General features: G+C 36.1%; 1 protein-coding gene across 1 annotated transcript; it reads left to right on the top strand.

The window, feature by feature from the left end:
- The first annotated feature begins 3,353 nt into the window (after window positions 1–3,353).
- ANGPTL5 (angiopoietin like 5) lies at window positions 3,354–19,035 on the top strand. Its single transcript, XM_062198318.1, has 8 exons — window positions 3,354–3,449; window positions 5,695–5,839; window positions 8,147–8,250; window positions 9,236–9,329; window positions 11,657–11,757; window positions 14,407–14,527; window positions 16,518–16,703; window positions 18,716–19,035. The coding sequence occupies exons 1-8, from the start codon at window positions 3,354–3,356 to the stop codon at window positions 19,033–19,035; spliced, it is 1,167 nt and encodes a 388-aa protein (XP_062054302.1).
- Window positions 19,036–22,438: the final 3,403 nt, after the last annotated feature.

The following is a 22,438-nucleotide window of genomic DNA, read 5'->3' as shown; positions in this document are numbered from 1 at the left end:
AACTAATAAACTTTTCCAGCTAAAACTACTTACAACCAAGTTTTTGCAAACTTGGATGCAATGACTCAAATTGGAATATGTTCTGGGGACTGAGATTTTAAAGTGCCACAACAAATTCAATTTTGATTTTAAGCACAAAACACACAAAAGTCCCTTTTAGGATTATACCAATAAGGTAGAATATATAATCCTGACAAAGAAAAACTACACATGTACACTTGGACAATTAGCTATCATGGCAGGTTTTAAATTGATCTAGTTGCAGGCATTGTCCTGGATTCTATTCCTGCTATTAATATCACAACTCTGTCTCTCAGGATTTTCGAGTTGGCAAAGTAGGGCAATGCAAAATGCAAATAAAATGGGAAAATCATGGTTGCAGTTTGGAGTTTTTAGGCAATTTATGTTTTCCTGAAAATCTGGTTTTTGCTATATTATTAGTCTAGTATCTTGTAACTATTAGCTACCTTATCACTTGCTTTCATTGTATTAAGAAACATGATTTTTTAAAAAGATTTATTTATTCTAAGAATAGAGTAATGGGGAATAGGGAAGAAGAGAGATTTTCCATTCACTAGTTCACTCTTCAAAAGTCCACAACAGCTTGGGCTGACCAAGGTTGAAGCTAGGAGCAAGGAATTCCATCAGAGTTTGGCATATGGGTGGCAGGGACCCAAGTACTTGGGCCATCATCTGCAGCCTTCCAGGCATGTTAAGAGAAGTTGAATGGGGAGTAGAGGTAAACTCCATCAATATGAGATGTGGCTGTCCTAAGTGGCAGCTTAGCCTGATGTGCCACAGTGCCCCTCTGCCCTATGATTTGGTTTTTCAGTGCCTCCAAATGCTTGCTCGCACAAAAATTTTCATGTAAACGTTGCTTTGCTAGGACAGGGCTGGAACAACCGGATAAAGGCTACTGCCATTTACAAAGATGGGGAGGAATAAGTAGAGAGTGAGAGAAAGAATAAGAATTAGATTTCAAAAGTGTTAAATGGGAGATGCTTATTAGACAACAAAATTACTAACGTGTTCTCATAGGTTGGTGGTGATGTTCTGCTTACAACAGAAACTAATGCCACTTTATGGTTACAATGGGCATTCACATAACTTATTTAATTTGAATATTATATTAAAAGAAAAAATTTAGATAAATTAACAGTAAATAATGAATTAAGCAAAGGCAACACTCAGAACCAGAGTAGTGAACAAGGGCTTTTCTAGGCTCAAACAGAAGCAAAGTAGAGAAATCATCTGATTGGCTACATTGAGACATTTGTCTTAATTGGGTATAGTCTGAAGCTCAGCTTTTTGTGATTGTCTGAAATATGGCTATTTTTACAAAAAAAAAAATACACTCCTATGTTAGATTGTGGTTGGTGTAGAGGGACTCAGAGTGTGGAGACGGCCTCAGGCAATGGCTCAGACAACTGTTATAACCTCAAAAGGCATGGCCGCAACTTGTGATGGATAATGTTTGTGCTTTCACTTTCATCCTGGCTAAGCCTATTTTTTTCCATCTTCTGCTGAAGTATTTTCTTGCTCAAATAAGAATTTCCTAAATTTGTCTCCAGACAAGCTGTGAAAGAACAAAGAATTTTAATGTCTGGCTGATTTAAACTTGCTAAAGTTGTATCATCATCATTTCAAGTTCATAGGAGGACTTCAACTAGAAATTTAACATTAAGGACATACATTCATTTACTCCTATTATAGGTTATAAAGGTCCTCAACATTGTCAGTTATGTTAGAACAGCATATAGCCCAAGTGAAAAAAAAATAACACTGTCTAACATTTGAATGCTTGTCGTTTCCCATATATTGTACTAAGTATTTACATATATTAAATTATTTAGTTCACATAACAATCCCCATTGTATAAAGCAGGTAAGTGAATTGTGATGATATTAGATAACTTTATCTCATTTCCAACGAGTGATGAAATTAAGAAGCAAATCAGGTACTCTATACTCCCAAACACCTCATGCTGCCTCACTGGGAAGTTTAGGTTTGAATAATAGGTGATGAGAAAGTAAAGTGAGAAAGCAGATAATTAATGTATTTCTTCATTAGGTGAGTTATGCATGCCTTTTGTGTATCTGTTACCTCAATAATACCATCAATATTATGGCATAATACGTGCCTTATAGTTCTTGGTCTAAGAAAGGAGATGGAAAAATAATAACTTGAAGCAGAAGACTTTTGATTTGCCTGTTAATTTTAGGATAATAATGTCTTAGACATGTTTGTAGAATGGAGGGAAGGAGTTACCGTAAAACAAAACAAAACAAAAAATCCTGAAGACTCACTGTAGACACTGATCTAGCAATAGTCATTCAGAGAAGGGTGATTTTCACGAACAGTATTTCCCTTATGTTCAGAACTTTTGATTTTTTTCAAAAAGGATTTATTTTATTTATTTGAAAGGCTCAGTTACAGAGAGAGAGGGAGAGATAGAGGGAGAGTTCTTCCACCCACTGGTTCACTCCCCAAATGGCTGCAATGCCAGGGCAGGGCCAGAAGCTTCATCCAGGTCTCCCATGTGGATGTAGGGACCCAAACACTTGGACCATCATCTGCTGTTTTCCCAGGCACATTTATAGGGAGCTGGATCAGAAGTGGAGCAGCTGGGACTCAAACCAGTACCCATATGGGATGCCGGCACTGCAGGTGGAGGCTTAACCTGAGGCATTTACAATGCTGGCCCCATGGTGTTTTAATAATATAGTTATAAAACATACAAATCAGAGACATAGAAATTTGGTATTTATATGATTAATATGAACATTACAGATAGTCACATACTGTTAAAAGGATATTTTAATTCTGAATTATCAGCTGATATCCACATGGAACAAATTTCTACTTAGCATTTTATCAAAATGTTTCCAATGTGATTTTTCTCACTCCATTAATTATTTCTATTTTCCTATTATTTTTTGTGCAAACTCTTTCACAATTATCAATGTATAGCTTATTCAAAGCATTTTTCTCAATTTAAAAAGAAAAATCTGATGCTGAAAAACTAGATGAATTTTTAAGTGCATGTTTTATTTATTATGTGTTTAATTATTCATCCATTTATTGGCTATGTCACAAAACAATGGATTTATAATACAGGTATGAAGCAATGAGAAAAGGGATTTGTATAGCTTAACATGATAGAATCTCTAAAGCTACCTTGTTTTTCATATGAAGGGTGTTGTTTCAAACGAAGGCATGGAAACTAGTAAGTATTGGCTTGTTTTTGTTGTACACCTTCCAGAATTTTTAACTGAAGACTGCATGCACTGTAGTTCTTTCCACAGAGAGCTGACTGATATTTGAAGAAGTGTTTTCATTAATCCAAGAAAAATATGATGTATCTATCCCGAGTCTCACTTTTGTTCTTAAATATATGTATTTTTGTTTGTGGAGAAGCTGAGCAAGGCAACTATGTGCATCTTTCTAAGGTAAGAATTTTAGCAATGTTGTTATAGCTAGGAAAGCAGAATTAGCTTTCAAGATATATATTAGAAGTCTGAAAAGATTATATTGCCAAATATGATTTATGGGACCGTTAGCATTTTTGTTGAGAAATGTTGAAAAATTGGCTGTTACTCCATTTGAACTTAGGAAGCTATAAACTGAGGATTGACTTAACAAATTTGCTGTGGAATAATTTTAAAGAAATTTCAAGCCAGGTTAAGAACTAGTGTGCAAAATTCCAATTAGCTTTGATAATATAATATTTGATGGATAATTTAAAAATAATTCCACTTTAAAAAAGCTATTCTATAAACTTTCATATTTCAAATATAATCTGGTAAGTGGTTACCTAGGAAATTAGAATATTGTTTCCAAAAATAATGTCAGAGTGGTAGCTAATATTATATATCTAATACAATGAGTAGCTGGGGATTTGAATTTTAACAGATCTAAGTGTTGTTTTATAATTTTTAAATGTCATAAAATATATTTACCATTGTGTAAAAACCACATGGCAATGTTCCATGGTTGAAGTAAGAATAAATTTTAGGAAAGATATAGAAATATTATTGATTTATTTCTCAAAAATATATGGCGATAATAGAAGAACCTTATTTATATTTTAAGAAATCTAGTTTTAACTTAGGTTTTTGAAAATATCTCGTTTACAGTCATTATAAATATAGAGAGATATAACAGGAAGATTAAAATAGATCTATGTAACAAAATATAAGTATCTTTTCAAGACAAATATCTTTATAATATGATTAGCTCTATAACTTTTTTCAATATCTGGGTAAAGCAGGATAAAGCTTGTTGTTACTATTGTCATTTACCAGCAGAGTTGTTAAATCTATGTATCTTCCACCAAAGAATGTTTTTAATATTGGAGAAACCAATAATGTACCAATAAGTATAGATAGCTAAGGACTGGTAGCTGGCCTTTTAAAATGATATCTTTTGTTGATTTTTGTAAAGCGAAATTCCATTTTTCTTTTATCACTGATATCTTTCAAATCTAATATTTTACTTTCCAAATCTTTAAATACTTTAGTTTATGCAAAAATAAGAGGCAAGGGTGGGCATCGTGGTCAGTGGGTTCAAATGCCCCTTTGGATGCCCACATCTCATATCGGAGTGCCTGCAAGTCCCAGCAGTGTTCCCGATTCTACTTTCCTGCTAATGTGCACCCTGGGAGGCAGCAAGTAATGAATGGCTCAAGTGTTCCAGTCCCTGCTCCCACAAGGGGAGAGCCCAATTGAGTGCCTGGCTCCTGGTTTTTGCCAGGCCCATTCATGGCTACTGCAGTTATTTGGAGGAATGAGCTAGTGGTTGGAATAACTCTGTCTCTGTCTATGCCTTAAAATAAAAATGAAAAAAAAATTTAAAATAAATCAACAGGCATCTTACACATGACTACACTACAGTTCCTAATTGGTGACAGAAAGTTCATTTCGCTAGAAATGTAGATATCTCAGGGATATTTCTTAACTCCTTTATTTTATTTTATTTTATTTTTTATTTTTGACAGGCAGAGTGGACAGTGAGAGAGAGAGAGACAGAGAGAAAGGTCTTCCTTTGCCGTTGGTTCACCCTCCAATGGCCGCCGCGGTAGGCGCGCTGTGCTGATCCGATGGCAGGAGCCAGGCGCTTCTCCTGGTCTCCCATGGGGTGCAGGGCCCAAGCACTTGGACCATCCTCCACTGCACTCCCTGGCCACAGCAGAGAGCTGGCCTGGAAGAGGGGCAACCGGAACAGAATCTGGCGCCCCGACCGGGACTAGAACCCGGTGTGCCGGCGCCGCAAGGCGGAGGATTAGCCTAGTGAGCCACGGCGCTGGCCCTCTTAACTCCTTTTTAAGGAAGTTCAAACTGAAAGGTTCTTGGAAGAGGGATAATGTAGCTGGATATTCTGTTAAAATTTGCAAAGTTAAAGGTCACAGTCACAGAATCTCAGTAAGAGAAACAGACCCTAACTGAATTCTCTTGGAGCTTAAAAGAAGAGAGTACTGAATTAACATGTGCTTATTTTCCATATTCAAAATTTACCCACAGATTTATTTGTGGAAGTTTTAACTAACCAGTTCATTAAGTGTTTTTAATGATCATCCATGTCTTATGTTTTATGTCTTGAGACCTAACATTTTCTCTACAGTCTTCTTATTTATTATATATTGGGTCACACAATGTATCTCATGTATCTTTACTATTTATATCTTTTAAAATAAAGGATTCTCCAGTAGTTAACACTGTAGAAGATGTATCTAATGCAAAAGATCAAAGTAAAAGTAATGACACTATTTATAAAGAAGACTGTGAGGATTCATGTGATGTTATTACTAAAATTACAAGAGAAGAAAAACACTTCATGTGTAGTAAGTATTAAACATAACCACAATTATGAAAATATATGATTTGTTGTTTCTATGTTAGACATGGAAAAGAAATGTCTTATTTTTTGTCTAGGTCAAAGGCTTTATACATTTGGATAGGTATTAATAAATATTTGGTAAATGAATCTATATTTCCTGTGATATCAACTGACATAGAGAGAAAGGGCAAACCAGATGGCACTGATAGTAGTCTTGTATCAATTCACTTAGAACTTGTTTCTTATTTTCATCTGACCATCAGGAAATTTTACTTTTAGCTATTTTTTAATTAGAGAGGCAGTTTCTAAAAACTACCACATTAGTATTGAGTTACAATAACTAATATAATAGGTTTACTATAAATTCACAGCTGGTTTATTTAACAAAGCATAATCAATAAAGAGATTTAGAGTTAATTCAAAACTATATTTAGTAACTAGTAATTTTCATACATATGTAGTGAGTGGAATTAAAAAGGGAGATTAAAAAGAGCAGGATTGATAATCTGATCTATATCTTACAGGATGTAATTCCAATGTCTGGAAGCATAAAAATTTACATTAATATAGCTAATTCTGTGTGTCACACAAGTGTCTGAAGCTTCTCAAACCAATGAGTGCAACTTTAGTTCTATTGAGACAGATTTCTAAATCCAGGAAAAAGCTAATAAGGAAGGACAGTGAGAGACTGGTCAGAAAAAAAAAAAAAAGAAAGAGATGAAGTTGAATCAGTAGAGTTACAAATATTAGGAAATATTCATGTGATTCTATTGCTATAGTGAAAGAAACTTAGAAATAAAATAATTAAAAAAACCTAACATATACAATAGTGTATATGTCCTTTTGTTATAGAAGACATCATATATAACATTGAACTCTGAAAAGGGTCTGGAAATCATAGGTAGAGTGTTTACATCTTGATTTTAATGGTTTTGTTTTTGTTGTTAACGTCTGGCATTAGTGATACACTTTGAAATAGCAAGGATGCGATACAACATAGCAGCATGATCTCAAAGGCCTTAGAAAACCAGTACTTTGTACTGTTCTTGAAACTTGTCATAAAAAATAGAGTTTTGGGTCTGGTGCTTTGGCTCAATGAGTTAAGCCTCTGCCTGCACCACCAGCATCTCATGTGGGTGCCAGTTTAAGTCCTGTCTGCTTCAATTACAATCCAACTTCCTGCTAATGGCTTGGGAAAGCCATGGAGGATGGCCCAAAGTAGGGTGCTTGGAGCTGTGCACCCATGTGGGAGACCTGGATGAGGCTCCTGGCATTGGCCTGGCCCAGCTCTGGCTATTGTGGCCATTTAGGGAATAAATCAATGTACGGAAGATCTTTCTCCCTCTGCTAACATCCCTCCCCCCCTCTAACTTTGGCTTTCAAATAAATAAATAAATGAATGAATGAATGAATCTTTAAAAAAATAGTGTTTTAAAATAAAAACATTTTAAATAAGGAAACCATATGGTAAAAGTCCAGTTAGAAACCAACTAACCAAAACCTTTGACTAAGATTTATTAGGTGTATATATGTATGTTAGCAATTTAAGTATAAAAAATTAATCAAAAATAAAACAAAGATTTATTTTAAAAATGAACTTGCCTGATATGACATTTTTGTCATTTACTGTGTTTTTTAAAAATATTTTATTTATTTATTCGACAGATAGAGTTACAGACAGTGAAAGGGAGAGACAGAGAGAAAGGTCTTCCATCTGCAGGTTCACTCCCCAAATAGCCGCAATGGCTGGAGTTGGGTTGATCCAAAGCCAGGAGCCAGGAGCTTCTTCCGGGTCTCCCACATGGGTGCAGGGGTCAAGGACCTGGGCCATCTTCTACTTCTTTCTCAGGCCATAGTGGAGAGCTGGATCAGAAGAGGAGCAGCCAGGACTTGAACTGGTGCCCACATGGGATGCCAGCACTGCAGGCGGAGGGTTAACCTACTGTGCCACAGCACCAGCCCCATCATTTACTTTTGTATATAGTAAGAACTGATGAATCCTGATATCTCCTGCCTCTATTCTTTTCATCTGATAAAGTGAGAATTGATATTCACAACATTATCTCTAAAGCATATGCTTTTGGGTAAACTGTATTATTAGGAAGCAGAGTTTCATTGAGAAGTATTTAAACAATTATTTTCTTGGTTAATTCTGAGTTAAAATACTGTCTAAAATCACAGTTCTGAATATTTATGTAAATTGGCATATTATTGTTTGTCTATACAAAATCATTTGACATTTATTATTTTTGACTGTAATTGTTTTTAATACCATTATAATATTTAGCAGCCACTTTTTACTATGTCTAAGGAAATTTGCAAAATTCCATTGTTTCCTACACACGAAGTACCAAAAAATTATTAAGAAATATGATGGATGAACAGCAAGCATCTTTGGATTATTTATCTAATCAGGTGAGGATTTTTTTAGTATTATGTTGTTGCATGTGCACACTGACTGTAGTAAGCAAGAGGCATAATAATTTCATTTTTAAATTACAATCATGTTCAGCTCGGTGCGCCAGCCTCAGCGCACCGGCCGCAGCGGCCATTGGAGGGTGAACCAACGGCAAAGGAAGACCTTTCTCTCTGTCTCTCTCTCTCACTGTCCACTCTGCCTGTCAAAAAAAAAAAAAAATTACAATCATGTTTAGAGATCTTTTCAGCACCTACTGAGAAAAGGAACCATTAGGGAAAGCCTCAGTGAAACAGAAAGCAATAAAGGCAGTGGGCCTTCGTTCAAGGGGTATGCAATCTAGTGGAGCAGAAAAATGTGTTGAAAATACATGGATGCTGTTAGAATAACACAAAGAGAAATCTAAGGTGCAATACAGCTCTCCAGAGGAGACAGCCCTAAGGTGAGCCATGAAGGCTGGGCAAGGAGGGGCAGGCATTTGGAGGAATTTCTTGGAGTTGGGGCAAGGTGGAGAGACTGGTGAGGAAGCTGACTACAGGAACAGTCAGAAAGAAGTCTAGAAGAAAAGAGAGTCCTCCCGATCCCGGGTTCTGCACCCACGAACTCAGCCGATGGGGAGAGAACCCGTGTGGGTGCTGAGTATGTGCTGTGAGCAGGCGTTGCTTGCACCAAGAAACCACTGAATGTCTGAACAAGGAAGTGACATGAGCCAGTTGACAATTGGTATAGAGGATGAGTTGGAGAGGAGCAAAGGCAGCAGAGAAGAATCTACAGCAATGATTCAGGCAAGGTGTGGAAAACAGATCCACAAAGGCAGTCAGATGCAGAAACAGGGTCAGATAAATTCCATGTTAGGAGGGTAGACACTGCTGAATCTTGTGGCTACTCTCTAGCTATGCCTTTACTGCTTTGGAATTTAGCTAACAGAGGTTGATTCAAATATAAATTTACTTAAATGTGTACATTAATTATGTGTGTGTTTAGGTTAATGAGCTCATGAATCGAGTTCTCCTTTTGACCACAGAGGTTTTCAGGAAACAGCTGGATCCTTTTCCTCTCAGACCAGTTCAATCGCATGGTAAGAACTTTGGTATTTCAACCTTTTCATATTTGTCTGTTATTGCTTAAAATGTTCCTGGACAGATTGGTGCATTTAAAAGTTTTGTATAAACAATACAGCTCACTATTCTGTAACAGACTGGAAGACTAATACCTGCCCATAAGCAAGTTTCACCACAAACAACGTGTACTTTCCTAAGCTGGAAATCTTTACTGACAGCTTAAAAACTGTGGTCCTATGATGATATCTTGACTCTGTTGAAAATGGTTTAGTTTTGGCAGGCGCCATGGCTCAGTAGACTAATCCTCTGCCTGTGGTGCCAGCTCCTCGGGTTCTAGTCCCGGTCAGGGCGCTGGATTCTGTCCCGGTTGCTCCCCTTCCAGTCCAGCTCTCTGCTGTGGCCTGGGAGTACAGTGGAGGATGGCCCAGGTCCTTGGGCCCTGCACCTGCATGGGAGACCAGGAGGAAGCACCTGGCTCCTGGCTTCGGATCAGTGCGGTGTGCCGGCCGCAGAGCACCGGCCGCAGTGGCCATTGTGGAAAAGGAAGACCTTTCTCTCTGTCTCTCTCTCACTGTCCACTCTGCCTGTCAAGAAAAAAGAAAAAGAAAATGGTTTAGTTTTATGTAGCTTTATTGTGAGCTCCTCATTTGTACTTTATTAATGTTTACTGTTCATATAGGAAAAAGTATCTGAGTTACATTTTGACATGTTTGAAATGTTTCAAATTGAGACAAAATTTGAAAAGACAAATTAAGACAGAAATAAAATGTCATACTTTGTGCTAGAATATAGCAATATTAATTCCTAAAGGCTTAATGCTTTAAAAAATGTTCTGTGAATCTTATAAATATGAATGTATATCAAAAAGTTCTAAGCAAATACATTATTATGGAAGGACTAGAATATGACCTTTATATTTTCCTTCGAAAAGGAAAAGGATACTGGAGCATCTCCTATATTCCAGGGTTGAGGACAGGCAGTTTAACATATAATTTTGGTATTATTTTGTTAGATCTAATTTATTTCTCATAACCATCCCTGGACAGGAAGTATTGTATGGTGGTTAAGAGCATGGGCTCTGATATCAGACTGCTTGACTTCAAATCTCTGACCTGCTGTCTCCTTGATACCAGTGAACTTATCAGTAAACTGATAGTACCTGCCTCATAACAGTTGTGATGATTAAATGTATAAATATATGCAAAGCCCTTAAAATATTGCCTGAAGCATAGTAAGAGTAATGTAAGGGTTTGCTATGATCATTGTTATCATCAGCTAAGGATTATGGGGCCCCAGAAAATCTAATCTGTTCATGTTTAGTTAGATGATAATGACAAAGTAGATATTTCAACCCAGATCAGTCCTTCAGAGTGGACTTCCAGCAGGCAGTCATTATAATGATGTCTTCTGAATGCCCAGAATACAGGCAGAACAGCTGTATCTCTTGGAAATGAAAGGGAGAGTAGCACATTTTTGTATTGAACTTTTTATAGAGACATTTTCTGTCTATTAGTATGTGATAAGGCTTTCCATAATGCTTTACCATATAAATTGTCAGAGTAACACCATGAAGTCGGTATTATTATTATTATTCTGCTGTTACACAAAGAGAATAAGGTTTGGAGTGTTTAGTTAATGTTTAGCAAACTTTAATCTAGACATCTTCTTGATTGATGCTCTAATAGTTGAATTTATTTTATTATATTTGTAGAAGATGCGATAGAATGTATTCGAGTAAAATTTAATAGCTTTAGTAAAATATAGTATATGTATTCACAAACATATGTTTTCAGTCTTGCAGGGACCTGAATGCTTTGGAGGCAGTGATTATAGGATGATATACTTTAACTATTATAGCGGTCACTGATATGTCAGAGTGTCTGAAGTTTAGAATAGAGTTGCCAAGGATGTGTCAGTATACAGCAATCTATTTATTTCTCTGTGTTTTTTATTCCCCATTCATAAAGATTTCTTCAACACATTATGCTCTCTAATATAAACCTAGATTCCTGAAAGGGTACATTTTTGAAAAAGAGAATGAATAATTATAAAATATACTAAATTTTGATCCCAAATGAAATTTTTAAACAGTATAAAACAATAATAATTAAGTGATGTCTTTAGTGAGGGCTTACTGCAACATAAATTCTTTGATCTCAGTTCTTCCATATATTTTCTCCTTATTTCTGAAATTGTGATCATTTTTCTTTTCTAAGAAGTTAAAAACCATCATATCATAAATGAAAATAATACTCTTAGATAAACCGGTCAGTTCTCTACAGTAAAACAGTTGTCTTGAAAGCATACTTGAAAATGTCCTAAACAGAACATTTTACTCTTCTAGGTTTAGATTGCAGTGACATTAAAGATACCATTGGCTCTGTCACCAGAACACCAAGTGGTTTATATATAATCTACCCGGAAGGATCTAGTTACCCATTTGAGGTAATGCTTTCTCTTATGTGGAATAAGTTAAATATTAAAGTTATAATTGGTTTAAGATTTAATGTTTTTCTTGAAAATTTAAAATAAATTAGGAAAAGTTCTAGTCTCAAAATTTTGATTTTCTAGAATTCTAATATCCAAACCACGAACCAATAAAAGGACTAGAAAGAGTTTGTCTTTCCCTTTTCTGTTTTAGTTTCCAGGTTATGTATTTAAAAAAAATTATTTATTTATTTGAAAGGTAGAGTAATAAGGGAAGACAGAGAGACAGAGATATTCCATTGGCTGGTTCACTCCCCAAATGGCCACAATAACCAGGTGTGGGCCCAGCCAAACACATGAGCCAGAAACCCCAGTCTGTTTTTCCACATAGTGGAGGGGCCCAAATACAGGGCCCTCCTCTGTTGCCTGCTTAGACACATTAGCAGGGAGCTGGATTGGATGTGGTGCTGCTAGGAATCAAACCAGCACTCTAATACGGGGTGCTAGAGTCACAAGCAGTGAACTAATGCACTGTGTCACAACACTGGTCCTCCTGGTTATACTCTTCAAAGTAAATCCATGTGGTGCAAGATCTTATTACTCTTTTCTTTAAAAAAATATTTTATTTATTTATTTGAGAGCTAGAGTTATAGACAGAGAGAGGTTGAGGTAGAGAGAAAGTTCTTCCATCTGCTGGTTCACTCCCCAAATGGCCACAATGGCTGGAGCTGAGCAGATCTGAAGCCAGGAGCCAGGAGCTTCCTCCGGGTCTCCCACGCGGATGCAGGGGCCCAAGCACTTGGGGCATCTTCTACTGCCTTCCCAGGCCATAGCAGAGAGCTGGATAAGAAGAGGAGCAGCTGGAACACAAACCCATATGGGAGGCCAGCACTGCAGGCGGAAGCTTAGCCGACTACACCACAGCGCCAGCCCCAAGGTCTTATTACTCTTACATTAGACAGGATTACAATAGGTAGAACTATGCAATATAAGTATTTGCTTGAATTGCTGATGAATATTACAAAATTATGATGTGCTTTGCTTTGACGGTTACTGAAAATAGTTTTAATTTTCTTTCCTATAGATGGTTCTTTTTGATGATACATGATTTCATATGATTGCATAAGAAATTAATAATCTAGAAAAATTTTTCACTGGAGTGTGAAGTATATTGAGAAGCTGATCCACTCTTAAATCGAATAAAATAAATTATTTTCCTGTCTATGCTTGCTAGTTCTATGATAGGATTCAAAGACAAACTTCTATTGTTACCCATATTGATGGGATATATGCATGTGTGTATATGTCTATCCATATATATTTGAGTACTTTTCCTTTGTGCATAAGAAAGTTCATAGTACTTGTGCCTTATTTATAGTCTTTATTACATAATAAAATAACTTTTTTCTCGGTAGTTACCACCAGTTTCTCTTAGAACTACTACCATTATTTTTTTTTGACATCTATTGATAAAATGTCAGAAAATTGGGACTAGGTGGGAAATAATTTTAACATTATTACCTAAATTGCTTTGTCTGCAGATTCAAAACTGGATCTGAACAGATGTGGAAAGGGAAAGCTTCTAATTTTGTGAAGAGTGGGATGAATAATTACCTCTTTTGTGAGAAAGTGTTGAGTCCCTCACTTCCTCCACACTGTATTTCTCGGTCTTCGTGTGGGAAGTTTCTGATAGAGAACAGTGCTCTGATTTCTTCCCTAAGTTGCTTTTATGGGTCCCCTATAGGTTTTCTATTAGGGGCTTTTTTAAACAGCATCAATAGCTGTACCTACGAGTGCCTGCAGAGTGGGCAGAGATCATACCTTTCTGCCTGGAAATGCCAGTCTGAATGTAGACCTTCCAGACTTGTGTGGGAAAACAGCAGTTAAAAACAAGCATATGGCGTTTATAAAACTGTGGAAAAATCCACCAGCATTTTAATACAAGGGAAAAGTTAGTTTGTAAAGAAATACATCACTATGCTATAACAGCTCACAATGGTAATTATGATACTGAAAAAAATTTTTAGAGTTGACTAATAGGAGGATAACCTTAAAAAGCTGTAAACATATATTTTAAAAAATGATAGAGACTGGCCGGCGCCGTGGCTTAACAGGCTAATCCTCCGCCTTGCGGCGCTGGCACACCGGGTTCTAGTCCCGGTTGGGGCGCTGGATTCTATCCCGGTTGCCCCTCTTCCAGGCCAGCTCTCTGCTATGGCCCGGGAAGGCAGTGGAGGATGGCCCAAGTCCTTGGGCCCTGCACCCGCACGGGAGACCAGGAGAAGCACCTGGCCCCTGGCTTCGGATCAGCGAGATGCGCCGGCCGCAGCGGCCATTGGAGGGTGAACCAATGGCAAAAGGGAAGACCTTTCTCTCTGTCTCTCTCTCTCTCACTGTCCACTCTGCCTGTTAAAAAAAAGAAAGAAAAAAAAAAAGATAGAGACTGTGATTAGGTTAATTAAAATTTTTCTTTATAATAAACAGAATTATTTTTATAGATAAAAAATCAGAATATATAATTATATAATATATATAATGGCATATAATTGCAATGAAAACTTTCATTGAGAGTATCTTCTCTTTCTCTAAAGTTAAGGATTAATGTGAATTTGATCAAATAATGATAATAATGGTGTATTATTTTGGTCTTTTCTGGTCCTATTTTAGGTTATGTGTGATATGGATTTCAGAGGAGGTGGATGGACTGTGATACAGAAAAGGATTGATGGAGTAATTGATTTCCAAAGGTTGTGGTGTGACTATCTGGATGGATTTGGCGACCTTTTAGGTCAAATTTATGTATTTTTGTTCTACTTTTTACCTTCTTTTTAATATTTCTATTGACTATGTCTCTATGGGTCAGATCTGTAGAAAAATAGAAAGTCCTTGTGAATATCAAAATATGACTTAAATCGATCTCTTTTCATATGTTAAATTATTGAATATAAGCAGCTCTTCAGCTGAGATCCAGAAATCTTTATTTTTTAGGTATTTGTTCAAATGTGATTTGAGTGAAAATTCTATATGGGATATTTACTAACTATCTAGTATGCAACCAGCAGAGTTCTGGCAGGTACTGGTAGATGCTCACCAACTGGTTCAAAGTGGCAGGGAACTTAAAATTATTGAGATGTGTGCTGTACCTACATAAGCAAGTGAAATTGAGTATTGGTCCAAATTGAAATTGTTTGAATTGAGCAGAGTGTTCTATAAAGAAATCAATAAGACCACTATGCTCAAAATTTGAAGATTACAAACCCAATTGCATGTAAAATGTGTTAGCATTGTTGCCACGTGACAACATCACTTTTTCTGGTAAGCACAAACACCAGTGACCTGCATAATTTACATTAGTTGGAACTTCTCCAGGTGATCATGATAATTATGCTATTCTCTTATTGTTGTTTTTAAATTTTATTTAAGTTATACAAGTTTCATGTATTTTAATTCTGATATTTTTAAAATTACTGTTGTTATAATTTAACTACTGTAACCTCCCATAATGATGGCATCCAAGGATTCAGTAAGTGGTGGTGGTAGCTCTGCTCTAAAAAGCCTACTATATGCAAGTGACTTTTGAAGGCATTTGGCTTCTAGCCAGATATCTACGGAAAGCAGTTAATTTACCTGCATTACCTCTAATTTTCCACTGAGTGCTTCCTTCTTCGTTAAGCAAAGATCAACATATAGGCTTTGAATTGTCATCTTCCTAACTTCATGCTTATTTCTATGGGGAAATGATATGAATTTTGACCAATAATGTCTTCAGGTAGGTATCTTTCATAAGGAGTGAGGCTGCTTTGTACTTGCCATATTATAAAAAAATTACTTCGAGTCTTGGGAAAGGATATTGTCAAATCTTGGATTTGAGGTGAGGGTAAAGGGGAAGGCGACAGGGTTTAGACAGTATGAAGGGTTATAGGCTGATAGTCTGACCATAGCCCTACCCATATTCCTGTGTCTGCTTTCTTCCTGTTCTTCTGGATACTTTCAGTTCTAAGTGGGTGGTAACTAAAATGCTCCTGTCGGTCCTGGAGAAGGGCTTAATTTCTTAGCTACAGTTATAAGAGTTTGGGTGCTGTCAAATTATCTTCCAACTCTTTGAAGTTTACCTAATTTAGTCATTTCTGTGGTTCAAGTAGGTGTCCTCAGAACAGAGGTGTCCACTTTTAGGCTCTGCTATTATGGGTAGGGAGAGACATTGGGTAGAATACACATGTGAGAAACACACGGTCTGAATCGGAGAGTTTTAGAGTTTATCCTGGATTTACATTTATCTTGGAAATATTGACCCTAAACCTGAGGATACTCTAGTGTCGGTATGTTATGTTTCCAATCATAGAAGATGAACAAGCTCCATTTTAACAAAGTAGTATTTGTTCTGAAAGTATTCTCCATGGAAGGAAAAAAAAAAAAAACTAATATCAACTGAACATTTTCAAGACATGTTTCTTTGGAGGTTAAACCTCTACATTTATTGGTAGGCATTATTTTATTACCTGTTGGTTTTCTGCTGACTTGCCTTAACTTAAAACTTGACTTTATATTTACTTGAATTTAATTTGGGGAGCTAGAAATGAAACAGTCTAGTGAAGCAGAAATAGGGTGAATATTTTTGGTAAATTAGGCAAACACTGATCATTTGCACTAGAATAGCCAATCCCTCTACTTATGTAGGGTCACCTCAGTAACTGAAACACTAAATAACATCAAACATTCGATGATAAAGATTATCCTTGTTTGTATCAAAATATATTAAAACAAAGCATTTTTTACAGGAGAATTTTGGCTAGGACTAAAAAAGATTTTTTATATAGTAAATCAGAAAAATACCAGCTTTATGCTGCATGTGGCCTTGGAATCTGAAGATGACACCTTCGCTTATGCGTCGTATGATAATTTTTGGTTAGAGGATGAAACAAGATTTTTTAAAATGCACATAGGACGGTATTCAGGAAATGCTGGTAAGTTTTTAATTTCTAGAATTTTCCACAATATTTAAATAGAACTGACTCTGTTAGACAAAGACAAAAATGAATTTCTCTTGATATAAAGACTGATAATAGAATAGACGAGAAATGAGAAACCTGAGCTAATCTTGAGTATTGAACCTCTTTTATGATTGTGGTACTGAATTATCACTTGGACCATTTTGTACTCTCTAAGACAATTTGTCATAGGTAGTCTAAGTTCATTCTTTACGCAGAGAGCCTTGGAATGAGCTAGGAGAGTATTATTTCCATTTATATGTTCAGGCTGGCTGGCATCTACAAGTCATACAGTGTTAGAGATGATCTCCATTCCTCTTACTTCTCAGGTGAAGAAACCTGAAAGATTAAGTGACTTTCTCTGATCATCTCCCCTGAGCCAGAACAAGGATCCAGGTTGATAGAACAAATAGTATAGTGCTATTTTCACTATCCTATGGTGCATCTGTTCATTTCCAAGCAAATTTAATTTGTCATAACTTCAAAATACTTGATGTTAAATTTATATTTTGATACTAAAATCTTAAAGGCAATTGCATTAGGAAAAAAGGAAATTCAACTGCTCTATTGTTGCTACTCATGGTACATATAGCGTTAGAAATGAAAGACCAAGTTTCCCGGCTCTTTAATCACAATATAGAGGGGACGATAAATAGCATTGAAAACACAGAATATGATGTGGTTTTGGGGGTTAAAGAAAGGATGAGAGCGATTCCAGTTGATTGCATCAAGAGACTCTTTAGGGAGGGAAGTTTTCCACAGGGGTTAATGCTAGATGAAACCTGGGAAGCTTTTGGAAAGTACATATTCCTGCTGAATCTGATTCAGCAAGCTTGGGCCAGATGGATGTGCTGGCCTACTTACAGCTGAGAACCACTGACCTGGTCTTAGAGGAATGGATTGGCTTTTGGCAAGTGTACATTGGCAAACTGAGCAGCCAGAGTCGAGGCATGGAGGGAGGAAAATTACAGGGCAAAAAGAGTTGTCTGGTATGGTTGGAATCTGTGACACCAGAGAGGGTTTATGCTTGGGATATTAGGTGAAAGTCTGAAACTCAAGTCTCACATGTATGGAAAATTTAAGAGTTTTAATATACAATTTTTAATGCTTCACCTCTGAAAGTGTGTAAGAACTATCTGAATATAGAGTATGCTATGTTAGCAAAAGCTTATGTGAGGGTTCTCTAAATGATAACTAGGATCTAATTGCAGGATAAAATTCATAGTGGCAGAAGATTTTTCATTACAGAACCCTTAGATTTTGCCATGTTATATTCTACATTTCCCAACATGGTTATTAAATGACTTTCAACTGTCGGGCACATAATATAATCAATATAGTGAAAGTAGAAGGTACTGTAGAATGTGAGACTAGCAACATAAATAAATTGAGGGGGTTATTGTGATCATACAAGTGGCAGAGGTGGGCCACAAATTTGTCTTTGAGTTCAGAGCAAAACTATCAATACAAATTTAAACATTTGAGCAATGCAGTTAATCCATGAGAGCACAAATATTCAATAGTATAAAACCTGACAGAAATTTCTCTGGGTTCTCAGAAAATAAGGTATCATGTTCTCCACCTACACGCTCATAGAAGTGGTATGAAAATCTGCTATTTATTCATGATTTTTCTTTTCCTTAATATGAATCACCATATTGGTCTCCACTTAGTATTACAGGACTGTATGCCATCATTTTGGCCTAAATTACCTTATTTTGTTTATACAATCACACTTCTATTTTGCATTACGATTTTTATATCAAATATCTGTTTAAAGAAGCCTGTCACTCTGAGGAATTTATTCCCAGGTTCTGGAATATCAGAAACTGTATGTATCAGAGATTTTTACAGGATGAACAATAAAAAAAATTATTTCAATCTTTTTCAAGATGTGATGCTTTTGCATCATATCCTGGTAATGGTTGATGAAAAGAAGGGAAACTGCCTTCAAATTCAGTCATTAAAAAAAAATCTATTTTACCCAGGTGATGCATTCCGGGGCCTCAGAAAAGAAGATAATCAAAATGCAATGCCTTTCAGCACATCAGATGTTGACAATGATGGGTGTCGCCCAGCATGCCTGGTCGATGGTCAGTCTGTGAAGAGCTGCAGTCGCCTCAATAACAGCACTGGCTGGTGGTTCAGCCAGTGCGGCTTGGCAAATCTAAATGGCATCCATTCTTTCCCGGGAAAATTGCTTGCAACTGGAATCCAGTGGGGCACGTGGATCAGAAACAGCTTACCTGTCAAGATTAAATCTGTTTCAATGAAAATTAGAAGAACATACAACCCATATTTTAAGTAATCTCGTAAATTGTAAGGCAAGTTCCACAATTATTTTTGATGCTATGTTCATAATTTTATGTAGCATCTCTTTTTCCTTAGTTTTAAATACATTACAATATTTATAGATGGCATTTAGGTGCTATGAGGTTAACTGGAGAACTTTAATTTTGTAGCATTTTCTAAGAGAAATCAAGGCTTATTGTATGTTTTCACTACCAATTATGTTAACTAAGTATAATCAAGTTTATTTTAAGTGAATTACAACTTGTCTTCCTGAAATTTATAGTGATTTTATAGGATTTTACCTTTTCTTGGAAATTAGAAAGCGTAATAAACTGTTAAGGAAATTGAGAAAATTGTTTTACTTATTTTCATTTTATATTCATTTTTTATAATTAATTATATAATCTACAAATACTTTCTGTTGAAAAATTATAAGAAATAACTTTTATGCAGATTAATATATAAATTTCATATGTTTTATAAACATTACTAGTCTAAAGTGATGCCACAATGTTGTATTGAGTTTGCTACCGAAATAAAGCCCTTCTTGCTCCTTCCTTGATAATTTTATTCCTGCTTGCAATAAATTTACTGTATATTTATACCCTGATCAGTTGCAGTCTAAAACACATACTAACTTATCTCTTTTGAAACCAATAGCAATGGTGGGGCAAGAATCAAGATGAATCAATGGTCTTAGATGTACAGTAGGAGCAAGCTGGGCATCTCCACTCTTCTAAGTTAGCAGGAGTGGGATGGTAAAGATTTCATGGGAGAAGGCCATAGGAGACCTGTAGGGCCCAGTGTTGGATATTAATAAGGTTATTGATAAGAGAAATAAGGGAAACAATTAAGACTGAGTTTTGAAAAGAAAAGTACTTAGTTAAGAGTTAGCATTACATAACATGCAAAGGATGACAGAAGTGGCTGAAAAATGAGGTGGGAAGATGATTGAATTAAAAGTAGATGTAGGAGTGGGAGTTTGGCATGGCAGTTAAGATCCTGCTTGGGACACCCTCATTCCATATGAGAGTACCTGGGTTTGAGTTCTGCCTCTGCTCCACATTCTAGCATCCTACTAACAGACGTCCTCAGAGGTGGCTGGGAGGGATCAGGGACTTGGGTCCTTGCTGCCTATGTGGGAAACCCAGCTAAAGTTCTGGGCTCTTATATTCAGTGAGGCCCAGTCCTGGCTGCTGCCAGCTTTGAGGAGTGAGCCAGGAAATCAGAGATCTCTGTCTGTGTCTCTGCTTCTCTCTCTCTCTCTCTCTCTGTGTGTTTGTGTGTGTGCCTTTCAAATAAGTAAATAAATAAAAGTAGTTACAAAGATAGAGTTGCCAAGGTGAGAGAGTTGATCCCAGAATAGGGATAAACTAGGTTAGTACTAGAATCTAATTTGGATTAAGAGATAGTAAGAGATGGTAGAAAATGATCGCAAATATATATGAGGATTTATGTGAGATAAAGTTGCAGGTGGGTGCACGTGATAACCCCTGGCCTCCTGTGCATCTCACAGAGGCACAGCTGAGGATTTGTGTCCTGGCAGTGGAATTAGATACCTGCCAGACTAGACGAGGACAGGATTATGAGTTTACTGACTTTTATACCCGCAGTGATATTATCAGAGAGCAAATTAATCTACAGATTAAGGCAATAATTTTGTTATTTTAGCAAGCCACATCTGATGACTGGATCTTGGGCCATGAAATTCTTGCTAAGCCTGCGTTGGCACTCCCTGTGGCCCTCATAGTCTAGGGGCTTCACATTCCTAGCCCATCATAAAAGCTATGGAGATGATGAAAATATTGAGTGACTACTGACCTCCTCTTACATGAGGTTTTGCTTCTGCCAGTTTCAAGGATCTGTGGTCAATTGTTTAGTATTAGGCAAATATGTGACTAAATCTTTCTATTTCAAAGGCAGAAAGATTTTACTTAATTACTTGAATATCTGAAGTTTCCACATACCCCAACACAATAAAAAAATCAGAGAAGTGAGAAAAACTAGAAAATGTACTTTTAAGAATGACAGTCTATTTCTTATACATGATGCATTCTAAAATCATTATAATTCTAAACATCATTATAAAATAGGCAAATGACATCACCAGCAATTGCCAGACTATAAACAGTCAATAAACATGAAATTATCTAATAAATCTTCATGAAAATTAAGGCCCAGTCTTGTCAGCATTTATATGAGATAATACCACTGTGTACAGAAGCTGGGAATAGACTTGATATGGCCTTGTTAAAGGATATATTTGATAATATTTGTCTAGAGCTGAGCAATAATTGGAAAGAAACAGCTTATCTCTGATTTATACAACATATTCACATACACATAATGATAAATATTCAATCATAGTTAGCATTTAGTGTTTACTCTGTACCCTACATTGTGTTAAATATTATGCATGGACCTTATTTAGTTCTTAGGAAAATTCTATGAGTTGGATATTAATCTTTACTGCTGAAAATGATTCAATCCAATATATAACCACAGCAATATCATTTATATGTAGATGATCTAGAGTTTGAGTTTGAACACAAGTCTTCTCAACCCTGTTCACCATGCTGTAACAGCTAGATGTGTGGTGGGCAGAGTGCAGACTCCTATGGGTCTGATCCTGCTCTAATCTGCTCCTGGCCACTTGTCCCTGTTGTGCTATTATACAATGAGCGTTTTTGTAAGAACAAATCAATCTTCACATAAGTTTGAAATACTTTTTCAGTGATATTATGAAAGAAGAGTTTGGAAAGCCACATGTTGATATAAGAGCAGGAAATATGATGGTAAGTAGGTAAAAACAAAAATGAAACTCTATTGATGATTGAAATTGGCCTAAACAAAGGCTTGACATCATCTTGTATAGTTGCTCCCTATCCAAGGGATGAGGTAAGGGATTCACAGGATCTGTACTTTCAATTCAAATGAACAAGTATAATTAAAAAAGCTTTGAGAAATATAAATGAGAAAAATCAGTAATATTAAAGCATATAAAAGGCTATTTTCATTTCATCATTCCTCATATTATACATTTAATATATTCATGCTTTTTTTTAATAAAAGCAGAATTTCAGAAGTCAAACCCTTATTATGTGGCACTTAAGAATTTAATGCATTAAACAGCTGGGAATATTTGTGGTATTCCCTTTTCCACTAATGCTTGAAGCAGAAACTGAAATGAATTGTATAAAGAAAACTTTCCTTTTTTCTTTTACACAAATTTCTTAAAATTACATTTGAAAGCATTTAATTTACAGCTTTAATAACACTATAATTTCACACATGGGTGTAAGTTTTATTACAAAAAGACTTTTAAAAAATTTATTTAATTGTTTATTTGAAAGAAAGAGTGGCAAAGACAGAGGGAGAGACTGAGAGAGATAGGAGAGAGAGAGACCTTCCACCCACTG

This window comes from Lepus europaeus, chromosome 7, assembly GCF_033115175.1.
Source record: "Lepus europaeus isolate LE1 chromosome 7, mLepTim1.pri, whole genome shotgun sequence".
Lineage (NCBI taxonomy): Eukaryota > Metazoa > Chordata > Mammalia > Lagomorpha > Leporidae > Lepus > Lepus europaeus.
This window is presented reverse-complemented; position numbering and strand designations above follow the sequence as displayed.